The 11884-nt window shown below is 66.7% G+C and overlaps 1 protein-coding gene across 1 annotated transcript in view; it reads right to left on the reverse strand.

Annotated features, from left to right (window-relative positions):
- The window catches only part of PDE9A (phosphodiesterase 9A), an 81338-nt gene extending 69941 nt beyond the window's left edge, over positions 1–11397 (reverse strand). Inside the window, exon 1 of the mRNA XM_062175137.1 lies at positions 11315–11397. Within this exon, the coding sequence (XP_062031121.1) occupies positions 11315–11383 (69 nt within the window). The 5' untranslated portion in view covers positions 11384–11397. The remainder of the gene's footprint in view (positions 1–11314) is intronic.
- Positions 11398–11884: the final 487 nt, after the last annotated feature.

Below are 11884 nucleotides of genomic sequence, written 5' to 3' on the forward strand. Positions count from 1 at the left end.
GACCCACGGGCACAAGGCAGGAGCCTGCGGTGACGCCCCACCCCCACCTCCGCCACCCCTGCCCTGACCTCTGACCCCACGCCAGCTCGCCCTCCCTGACCTGACCCCTCGCGGGGAGTGACTTGCAGGCTCGTTCCCCCCCCACCCCCGTGTTCAGTGTGGGCCCCTCGGGCACACGGACCCCTCCGGCACACGGACCCCTCCCTCCTGGCTCAGACCGGCACTGGGAAGGAAAGAGAACGGACGGCGCCACCCCCACTCCCCGACCGTCACGCGTGCCCGGGGCACTCCCGGGCTCCAGGCAGCACACGGTCAGCAGCACACGGCAAGAGAAGGAGGGGGTGAGATGCCCACAGAGAGGGTCTCGGAGCCCCCAAGTGTGCCGTGTGCACGTGTGTGGTGCAGGCGATGTGTCGAGTGTCTCCTTGTGCATGGGGTGTGCATGTGGCATGTGGTATGTGGCATGATGTGTCTGTGATTGTGTGTGCACGCATGTGCGCGTGGCGTGGCAGTTCTGCATGGCGTGTGCATGTGTCTGTGTGTGTGGCGCCTGCACATGGTGTGTGCACATACATGCAGGCATGTAGTGTGTATGTGTGGTGTGTGTACATGTGACTGTGACCTCTTTTCCTGCCACACACACGGCCTTGGATCCTTAAGCTGCACCGTGGAGGGGGCATCGCTCCTGGCCCAAGTTCAGTCTGCGCCAAGGCCCTCAGCTGGGTCTGGGGGTGGTTCTCACCGGCCGGCCGGCATGCTAGGATGGCCCAGATCAGACAGGAAGGGGGGCACGGGGCCCACCGTGGCGGTGCAGCCTCCCAAGGCCCCCACAAACCCTCCGCCCTGGACAAGTCTCCCAACACCTCCAAGCCTTGTTTCTCCACCCCCACAGGTGCCGGGGGCTCCTAGGCCCAGCCCCTGCTGGGGCCCTGGACGCTGACGCTCCCAGCACACAGGGGCTGATGCCTGCCCCCGGCTCACGCCCGCCCCGGCTCACATCCAGCTCTGCCTTCCCCTGCCGCAGGGCTGGGAGCCAAGTCCCCTCACCCCACAATCATATGCATCGGTCAAGCACAGCGGGGTGTCCCCGACCCCACTCGCTTGCCACCGGAAGTTTCAGATTTTGGATTTTGGAATACATGCACATGCATCGTGGGACCCAAGTCCGGACAGCAAATTCATTTGTGTCTCAGAGACACAGGGAACCCAGAGCCAGTCCACACAGCACGTGCGTGGGCTGCCGCTGCACTGGGTGTCCCCTGAGGTCAGGGGTGGGCTTCCCCATGGTCAGCACTCAAGTCCCAGATTCTGGACACGGGCTCAGCTCCTCCCTGGGGTCCTCCTCTCGGGCCGAGCACACAGGGACATCAACAGCGTCTGCAGAGAAAGGATCGCAGCGCCAGCAAGTTCAACCAAGACGTGGGCAGTACTCGCAGGCACGAGACCCCCTGCCCTGTGCAGCAGGCAGGCGGGGGCAGCGGGGGCAGCAACAGGCACAGGGTGACAGGGGTGACCTCCGAGCAGCAGGTGCAGCGGGCTGGAGGGGAAGTCTGGGCCCCACCCCTGCACCTGCTGCATCTGGGGACCTGTGATCCAGGAGTGTGCGTCCGGCCGGCCAAGCAGGGAGGGGGCGCAGGAGGCTCCCACCCCCAGAGACAGCAAATTCCCTGCGTGTGGGGTTGAATTAAGGATCTGGGTGGGCCCTGAGCGTAACCCCAAGTGTCCTGTTTAAGGGAGGAGAGGAGGCGGCGTTGTGGCACAGTGGGTTCAAACGCCACTTACAATGCTGGCAACTGGTTCCAGTCCTGGCTGCTCCCTGCCAATGCCCCTGGGAGGGCAGCCGAGGATGGACCAAGTGCCTGGGCCCCTGCACCCACATGAGAGACCCGGGTGGAGCTCCCGGCTCCTGGCTTCAGCCTGGTCCAGACCTGGCTGTCTGCAGCCAGCCGGGGAGAGAACCAGCAGTGGTTAGAGCTTTCTCTCCTTTCTCTATGTGTGCGTGTGTCACTCTGCCAAATAAATAAATAAATAAGCATTAAAAAAAAAAAAAGAAAAAAAAGAGGCAGAGAATCTGACACACAGAAGATGGAACCGGGCGGCGGCGGCGGGAGGGGGGAGATCTGGGCGCGCTGCCCTCCAAGATGGCAGTGAGGTGGCCACAAGCCAGGAGCGGCCAGCAGCCTCCGCACCCCGGCCCAGGCCCCTGACTTGGGTTTTGATCCTCCGGAATGGGGAGGGGCCACTTCCGCTGTGAGAGCCTCGCCGTTGGTGACCGTGGGGGACAGAGGCCACGGAACAGATACACCCTTGACATCTGCGCTCAGAGGCTGGCGTGGGGAGGGGGTCTGAAGCCGGGCAAGCGTGAGGAGGGGCCAGCGGGGGCGGAGTAGAGAGAGGACCCCTCGAGACTGCAGGGCACCCCCGGCCCCCGGAACTGCTGCTGTGGCCTGGGCTGGGGGGTGACCGCTCTGCATGGCCGGGCAGGGGTCTCAGCCGCGCCGGGGCTGTCCGGCGCCCCCGGCCCCTCCCTGGCTCAGGCTCTCGGGGCTCATTACCCCGCCGGCCCCTGGGCCCTCGGAACCGCCGGCACGCTCCGTCACCACCACGGCTGTCCGCTCCCAGCTCCTCTCTTTGCTGTTTCCTCTGTTTTGGCGTCTGGGGTCAGTCTCCGCTGTTACGAACAACGGATCCCAAGGACTGAAAACAATCGAGGAAGCCGGGGGACAAGACGGGTGCTGGACGGGCTCCTCAGGCATGGGTCTGGGGCCTCTGTGTGGCGGCCACCGAGCCAGGGCACAGCCGCCGCTCCCATCACTGTCTCTGCTATGTGGGGAGCGACGGCCCCTCCCTTGGGACCCCAGGGCGGGGGAGGGAGAGGTGCTGGGGGACCATGGGCTGCAGCCCCAACTCCCCTACCCCAACTCAGAGCAGGGAGTCCCAGGCTGTTTAAGCGAGCAGCATCTTCACCCCCAAGTGGGAGAGGCACGGGGGCAGGGCTGTGCACTGGGCCGCTGGGGGGCAGAAACCGATGTTCTGCAGGTTCCCGTGGGCTGCGTGGGGGGGGTCACAGGGACCCCAGGGAAGTGCCAGCTCTGTGAGGTCCTGGCAGACACCTGCTGGGGTGGAGACCTGCATGAGCCCCCAAGCCGCGGCTTCTGTGAGCGGAGCAGTCGGGAAGGTGCCCGAGAGGTGGTGGCCGCCCCCTTCCTCTGCCTCCCGCCCCCCATGGCACCCCGCGCCCTCCCTGGGATTTCACGGCTCTGCACTGGGCAGCACAGCCGCCCGGCAGCTGGGCAGTTTGTCCTGTGGCTGCCAACGCCTTCTCAGGAGCGCCCGGCTCGCCCCTGGGTCCCGGTTAGCCAGAGGGGCTGGGGCTGGGGTGGTGGGGCCAGTGAACAGGAACCGCCCAGCTGGAGCAGCCCACCCCTCCCCCACTGGCAGTGGCTTTGCACTCCTGGGCCTCCTGGGAGGGCGGAGCATGGAGCGATGCCACAGGCTGGACAGGTCACTCACGGTGAGGGCGAGGCTGCAGCCGGTGCAGTGTCGGGCAGCATGGGCGAGGCTGGGCCAGAGGCCCCGTAGGGACCTCACGAGCAGCGGGGAACAGGCTGGTCACTCTGGCCTTTGGGCAGCGTGGGAGAGGACGGGCAGCCCAGGGCCGCCCCCTAAGTGCCAGACCAGCCCTCCAAGCGTCACAATCTAGGGGCTCAGGTGTGGGCAGAGCTGCCCTGCCCCCGCCCGCCCCGGCTCAGGGACGCGCCCCACGCCGCTGCCTGGTCCCCACTTCCCCTGTGGCCGAGGCCCACCCGCCCCCAGGACGACCTTGTGTCCGGCTGTGACGTCTCTCCCGGGAAACCACGCGCACAGGGACGGGGGCTGGGAGGCGGCCGGATCTGGGAGACACATTCAACGGGCAGCAGCGGTCAGGGGCAGGACTCGGTGGCGGCAGGGGTGGGGAGGGAGGGGCCTGGAGCTGCAGAGCCCGAGGGGGCGTCTGTGTCCCTGGCGCCACCCTCTGCCTTTTCCTGCTCTGGAATCTCATTAGGAAAATGGAGCCTGGCTCTGCTGGCCCAGGGGAGGTCTGGGTGCCGGCGACAGGCCCTGGCGTCGGTGCAGGTGGGGCCGTGCCCACGGCGGTGCCTCCAGTCACCCTCCCGGCCCTCCCTGTCCTTGCCCAGGCAGGAGCGGCCACCGGAGGCAGGCGGAAGCGGCTGCTACAGATTGGGGTATCTGCTCAGTGGTGCCGTGTCTGGGGCGTGTGTCACGCGTGACACGGGCACTGTGCTGCCGGCATCCCATGACACGAGGCACCTGTGTCACACAGCCTGGCCCCGAGCAGAGGCCTCCCCCTCAACCTGCTATTTCTGGCTGGAGCCAGAAGCCGAGTCTGGTGCCCAGAGGGGAGGAGGTGGAGAAGCGTCCGGGGGCCCCTGGGGTGGTCGCGGGCTCCCTGGCCCACCCGTCTGAGGACGCAGCCACGGGCTCACGACACGACTGGGGCTGAGTCAGAGACCCCAGGCCGGGAGGGGACCAGAGCGTGGCGGCTGCTCCTGCACCTGCTCCCAGGAGACCCCCGGGGAGGCCCTGGGAGGGGAGGGGCTGGGCGGGAGACCCCTGGGGAGAAACAGCGTCACCGTCTGGGTGGGCCGTGGGCTCCGTCACCAGGGACCCCAACATGTGACAACGTGTAAGGGGCAGCGGGGGAGGACCGGCCTCTCTGTCACGGCAGCACCTCCTCCTGTCCCTGCCAGCCCCGGCTGCTGGTCCGCTACCCTTGCCTCATGTGTGGTGTTTGCAGGTGTGCTGTGTGTGCTGTATGTGCTATGTGTGTGACATGTGTGGTATGTCATACATGGTGATGTGTGTGGCATATGACGTGTGGTGTGGTTTGTCATGTGCTGTGTGTGGGGTTTGGGGTGTGGTGTGTCACATGTGTTAGACATGTGCCATCACATGTGATGTGTGTGTGATCCCTGTGGTGTGTGATGTGTAGGGTGTCATGTGTGTGCAGAGTGTGGTATCACATGTGGTATGTGAGTGATGGATGTGGTATGTGTGTGATGTGTGCTATGGTATACTGCAAGTGATGTGTGTGGGCTATGTGGATCGTGTGATACATGTGTCACATGTGTATGATGTGTGTGGTGTGTGACATGTGCTGTCACATGTGCTGTGTGTGGGATCTGTGTATGATATGTGCCATGTGTGGTATGGTATACTGTGTGTGGTGTGCGAGGGGTATGGTGGATGTGTGCGATGTGTGGTGTGGTGTATCACATGTGGTGTGTGTGATGTGTGGTGTATCACGTGTGGTGTGTGTGATGTGTGGTGTGGTGTACCACGTGTGGTGTGGTGTACCACGTGTGGTGTGGTGTACCACGTGTGGTGTGTGCGATGTGTGGTGTCACATGGTGTGTGTGATGTGTGGTGTGTGTTATGTGTGGTGTGGTGTATCACATGTGGTGTGTGTGATGTGTGGTGTATCATGTGCGGTGTATGTGATGTGTGGTGTCACATGGTGTGTGCGATGTGTGGTGTGGTGTGGTGTGGTGTGTGCGATGTGTGGTGTGGTGTACCACGTGTGATGTGTGGTGTGGTGTACGACATGTAGTGTATGTGATTGTGTGGTGTGGTGTATCATGTGTGGTGTGTGCGATGTGTGGTGTGGTGTACCACGTGTGATGTGTGTTATGTGTGGTGTGTGTATCACGTGTGGTATGTGCGATGTGTGGTGTCACAGGTGGGCCCAACCTGGGAGGGACGGCAGGACACTGCTGGGCCACTCAGCCCAGGGCACAGGGCCGCGTCTCCCAGCCAGGCACAGGATTTGGCTACATGAGCCCACAGCGTGGATCAATAACAGACGATACAGACGATAACGATGTTTGCCCTGCACCTGCTGCCTGCCGGCCTGGCTAACAGGCATGCAGTCAGGGGCCTGTGTTGGGGTTAAGGGCCATATGGGCACCGGTTCAAGTCCCGGCCACTCCACTTCCCATCCAGCTCTCTGCTGTGGCCTGGGAAAGCAGTGGAAGATGGCCCAAGTGCTTGGACCCCTGCACCTGTGAGGGAGACCGGAGGAAGCTCCTGGCTCCTGGCTTCGGATCAGCCCAGCTCTGGGCATTTGGGGAGTGAACCAGAGGATGGAAAACCTCTCTCTCCCTAACTCTGCCTTTCAAATAAATAAATCGCTTTTAAATAAATGAATGCATTCCATCTCCCAAACCCTGTGAGATGGATGCTCCCTCCTCCCCAGCTGAGACAGGGGAACTCGAGGGCCACACAACTGCTGGTTCAAGGGCAGCCAGACTGACCGGGGGTCGTGCTCTCGACCACGGCGTCACAGCTCCAGTGTCCGGGGTCAGGGTCACGGACGCGGCACTGTCACTGGTCAACGCGGCTGCAACCAGGGAGAGGGGAGAAGGCGCCGCGAGGAACCCACTGCCGACGGGGAAACCAGCAGGGAAACAGCTGAGCGTTCACAACCCCAGGAGGGCCAGGGAGTCGCCCTGTTCCGCGCCGGTGAGCAAGACACAGTCTGTTCACAGCACAGAGCCCCGCTCAGCACGCTGGGGGTGCACAAGGACCCAGGGCGGCCACATTGGGACAGCGTCACGGCCACTCGCCTGTGCCTTCCACACTCCCACGGCACCTGCAGCCGCTCCCCGGGGCTCCCTGGGAAGCAGAGGTGCAGACGGGAAACAGGGCCCACAGCCCGGGAGCCCGGGGCCGCTGGCGAGCCGGGAGCCTTGCAGGGCGACAGCTCCATGCCCGGGTCGGGCTGTCCGGGCAGGATGTCTAGTCCAGGTGATGCCTGAGAGGCTCTGGGGACTCCCCCAGTCCTCCTGGCCAAGGACCTCGCTAAGTCCCCAGGAGTGCAGCTCACCGGCCACCTGCAGCCACAGGAGCAGGAGCCTGGGGGGTGTCGGGGAGCGCTGCTCACGCTGGGAGAGGCGGTGGGCACACCTGGCAGCCCCGGGCATCGGAGCTGCAACAGGACGCAGGCTGAGCCCCCGCTGCTGGGCTGTCTGGCTGCTGCCCAAGGCGGCCCTGCTGCTGGCCCCGCCCTCGGCCTCCCACTGCATCCCTGCCCTGCCTCTCCTGTGCCTGTCGGTCCCTCTGTGCTGCGCGCCGAACTCCGCACCCTTGCCCGTCTCCCGCCACCAGAGCTGCCCGCGTTTCTGAGGCCACGAGGTGGCCTGCTGAGACCCCAGGCCTCCCTGACTGTTTCCAACAGGGGCCGCCTCTGCCAGGCCCCAGGCAGCAGGACCCCGGGGCTTCGGACCCCCAGCCTTGCCTCTCTGGCTGTTCTGGCACACGGCCGCCGAACAGAGCCAAGCGGCAGGACGGCACCTGCCACAGCCAGGGCCTCCGACGGACGGGCCAAGGGGTGCAGACGTGTCCGGAGCCGGGAGGCCTCGCCGAGCCTCCCCACGTGCCCACTGCCCTGCACACACATGAGCTGCACGCTCACCCCCGGGGCGCCACCACCCAGACGCTTTTCTGAGGACACACAGGCTCCCGGCACCAGGAACCCCTGGGCGCTGCGTGGGCCTCACGCACAGAGCTGACCCTGTGTCCAGCCTGTGACATCTCTGCTCTGGGTCATCCCCTCCCCGGCCTGGGGACGGTGGAAACGTCTCCCCTAAGTGGCCCCTGGGCTCCAGGATGGGAGGAGGGGGAGGCCGGCTGCTACCCAACTTTTCGTCCGCGCTCGGACTAGAGCGGAGTCCCTTCTCAGCCAGCCCCTGCCGTGCCACGCGGGCAGGCAGGCCTCGGTGGCTGGCAGCTTGGTGGAGACGCTCTCTGGAATGTTCCCAGCTCAGCGCTGACCCGGGCACAGACGGCGGCGCCATCCCTAGCCGGCCATCGGCGCCCCCTGCTCCACCAGGACCTGGTATGCGAGTGCAGGGCCCTCCCCTCCTGCTCCCTCGCTTCAGTGACCGTGTGTCACCATTTCCACAGCTACACAAAGACCGTCAGTCAGAAACACGTCACAGCAAGACACCGGACCGTGCCGGGCCTGCTGAGGGCAGCCGAGAGAGCCGCCGTCCACTCGGCAGTGACGAGGGAGTGGACAGAGGACGCACCTGCACAGGTGAGTGGAGACCGGCAGGCGGCAGGTGCACACGTTCCTAGGTCGGGAGAGGGACAGGAGGGGGGACGGCACCGTGAGCTCAGGCGGGACTCAGGCCCCGTGCTGGCCACGAGGACAAGGCCACGGCGTGTGCATTCTTGGGACAGCAGAAGGGAGCAGGGCAGCTGGGCGGGGGGGACACAAAAGAGGAAGTGGGGAACAAGGTCCCCAGGGCCTGGAGCCAGAGACCACTGCCGCCGGGTAGGGGGAGCCATATGGCCCACGGCCGGGGTGCAGTGGGAGGGCCTGGGCCAAAGAGGGGAGGAGAGGGCAGGGGGTGGGGACCACAGGCTGACCTGGATCCCAGGGAGCAACAGGGCAAGACTGGGCAGGGGAGTGGGCACAAGGCCCTGGGCTCCCGCTGGGTGGAGCCACCGTGGGCGGGTTGCAGCCGTGGAGAGAACCCTCCGAGAGCCAGGGACGCGCCCCTGCGGACTGCTCCTCCCTCTGGCCTTGCTCGGTCCCGGTCAGGCCAGGACCACAGCACCAGTTCGCATCCCAGACCTGGGTCCCAGCTGCGAAGCTCAGCAGCCCGGAGAGTGGCTGAGGGGGGTGCACCGTCCCAGACGGGGCCCCCAGACCCGGCGCCGCGACAGCAGAGGCTCTGGCCCAGATGTGGCTCCTCACCAAACCCAAGCCCGACAGCCACTCTCCCGCCTCAGGAGACCCTCAAGCCGCCTGAGCGCCGTCCTGGGGTGAGGACTCCCTCTGTCCATGCGGGAGAAAGCCAGGGGCTGAGGCCACGGCTCCTCGGTCCCTGCCCCGCCCCCAGGCCAGGGGAGCTGGACAAAGAACACAGAACCTGTCCTGGAAGTCCTGAAGGGCCCGGCCCCACGGGGGTCAGGAGGGAGACACTGCTGGCCAGGTGGGGCCACCCTCTGCCCACTGGGCAGCTCCTGGCCCAGGCCACGCCAATGGGCCCCACCCCCACCCCAGGCTGCACACAGGGTCCTCCCCCACAAAGCAGCCCTTCTCAGAGGAGGGGAGCTGCTGACCCGGCCCCACGCGTGGGGGTGCCATGGGCTCTGCTCACCTGCCCAGGCCCTGCAGTGTCCCCCCAAGACTGTGCTTAGCATGGGCACCCGGCCAAGGGGGGGTGTTCTTGGTGGCCCCGGACACACTCGGTGGACACATGGCAGCTGGTTGGCCGAGCCTCATCCCATGTAGTGCCTACAACAGCAGGCACATAGCTGAGTGACCAGAGGCAGGAGCCCTCAGTCTGCATGATTCCAGGACGGGAGCCTATGGCTACTTCGGGGTCCTGCCCGCACTGCCGGCTCAGACGCCACCCCCCCCAACTCCGTGTCCTCGGCACAGACCCAGCCCCCACTCCCGGCGCTGGTCCCCACTGTGGACTCTGGGCTGGGGATGCGGCACCTGCTGTGTCTGGAGTTTTCGTCGTTAAAGAAAAATCAATAAATAAAAGTACAGCAGGAGTGGCCGGCTGCTCAGAGCCCTGGGAGTGACGCCTCCGGGGTCACGGGGACAGGGGAGTCAGCAGGCACGCTCTCCTGTTCAGGCCACTTCCGACCCCCTCCCCCACCTCCCTCAGCTCCTTCCTGGTAGAAGCCGGTTCCGGGGACAAAGCAGGAGCCACAGGCTTGGCCCCCACACGCCGCCCCACCTCTCCTTGGGAGAAACGCGGGTTTTAGCCGGGAGAGGGGACGCAGAGGACGGCCGCCTGCCGGAGCCTCTGAGTTCACCCGGCGTCTGGGACTGCAGGGGAAGGAAGTGCCCGGCCAGGCGCGCCAGCCAGGGCGCTGCTGGATGTGCAGCTGGTCAGGGTCCCGCTCCTGCGCTCCCCAGGGCTGCTCCCCGGGGGCTCAGGGCAACTGAGCAGCTGGGGACGGAATCGCACACCACCGAGAGAGGGGAGACCCAGGCCCCTGCCTTCCGCAGACCCGCCGCTCACCTGCTCCCACCACGGCCCCTGAGGCCGACTTACCATCCCCTCTGAGATAGCCCACGGGGCGGCAGAACAGAGGTGGGGCGCCCGCACTCGGCACCAGACCTGCCCCTCCCAGGGCGCAGCCTGTCCCGGCTCCCCGGCCGCAGGCTGCGTTCCCCATCTCAACTGTGCAGAACTACGAAGCCTCACCGAGCGCCCAGCCGCCGGCGGCAGGCCTCAGCTCCTCGCCCGTGCACCTGCTCCTCTTCCAACCACCGCCAAGCAGGCCTGGAAGTTCCGAGGAGGCCCCCGCTGCCGCCCCTCTGGCCACGGCCTCTTATCTTGCCGCTCTAAAAGGCCCAGTGGCAGATCCTCCCACAGATTCTCGCTGGCGGGGTAGAGAAAGCGAGCACACATGCATGTTGGCGTTGCACACGCATGTGTGTGTGTGTGCATGTGTGCGTGCCTGCTCGCTGGGGCAGGGAGTCGGGGCTGTGCTGCTCCTTCCCTGGGAGAAGGGAGGCTGCTGCTGGGAGCCGGGGGCCTGGCTCTTCCCTCTGCCTGCCCCAGCGCTGACAACATCACCGGCCCTGGAAGTTGCCTGGTTCTACTGTGGGGGAGGGGCTGCCTTTGCCTTTCTGAGGCTCCAGACGGGGACCGGCCAGGGGTGAGGGCCGTTTGCTGCCACAGCTGGCCTAGGGCGCACAGGGAGTGCCCCAGCCCGCGCACCTGCCCAGCGGAGAAGGCCCCGGGGGTCCGGGACGGTCGGGGAGCTGAGGAGAGAACCCCCACCACCACCACCACGCACACACTCCAGGCCGGCTCTCTCACAGTTCCTCTCCGCTGGCCAGGAGGGTCCAGGGACCCCTGAGGCTTAGAACGGGGAGAGCCGCGAACAAAGAGGGCCTGACCCGGACACTGGACATCTGGACGGCGCCGTCTCCACCAAGGGGGCCTGCGGGCCCCGCGTCACGCAGACCTCGGACACCCGCGGGGACAGGAGCAAGCACGCAGCCCCCGCGCATCCCGCATCTGCCAGGCCCCCGCGCGCTCGGACCCCGCCCGCGGACCGGGTCAGGGGCTGTCCCGCGGCGCTGCCTGGGGCCGGAGGTCGGCTTGGAGGAGGGGTCCGTCCTCCGGAAATCTCAGGCCGCTCCTACGGGCCCGTGACGGGACAAGGCGCGGGCCCTCGCAGGGCGTGCGGGAACACCTGCCCGCACGGGGCCCGCGCGGAGGCCGCAGCGGGCACACGGCGGGGCCCGGGGCGGCCCGCGCGGGGAGGGGGCTACCTTTTGGATGCGTCCATCGATGTCCAGGTAGATGGCCTTGGGCCGGTAGCTGGAGGAGCCGGAGCCCATGCTGGCCGAGCGCCCCGCTCCACTTTCTCACTCTACTTTCTCGCCGCGCCGCGGGCAGGGCGGGGGCGGGGCGCGGTGGGGGCGGGGCGGCGCGGGGCGGTGCGGGGCCGGGGCCCGCAGCCAACCAGAGCCCGCCCTGCGCCTCCCGGGAGCGGCGCCGCGGCTCGGCTCCGCCCGCGCGCCCCCGCCGCTCCCCTCCCCCTCCCGCCTCTCCTCTCCGTCCCTCCTCCCCTCCCTCCCCCTCCCTCCCCCTCCCTCCCCGGTTTAGGTCGCCCCCTCGCTTCCCGCGGACCCCAGCCCCCGCAGCCCGGCTCTAAGCGCCCTCGGGGCGGGACGGACGTCCGTGTCGCCCGCGGCGCTCGGGCACTGGCCATGTGCCCCCGCAGTGGGTCGGAGGTCGGTGGTGGTCGGTGGTCGGTGCGCGGCCCGCAGTCACCAAGCTGAGCGTGAGAGGGTGCGGGGCGGGGCCGCTCTGCCAAGCCCGGGCCTCCCGGCGGGCGG

Source organism: Lepus europaeus, chromosome 2, assembly GCF_033115175.1.
Source record: "Lepus europaeus isolate LE1 chromosome 2, mLepTim1.pri, whole genome shotgun sequence".
Taxonomy (NCBI): Eukaryota; Metazoa; Chordata; class Mammalia; order Lagomorpha; family Leporidae; genus Lepus; species Lepus europaeus.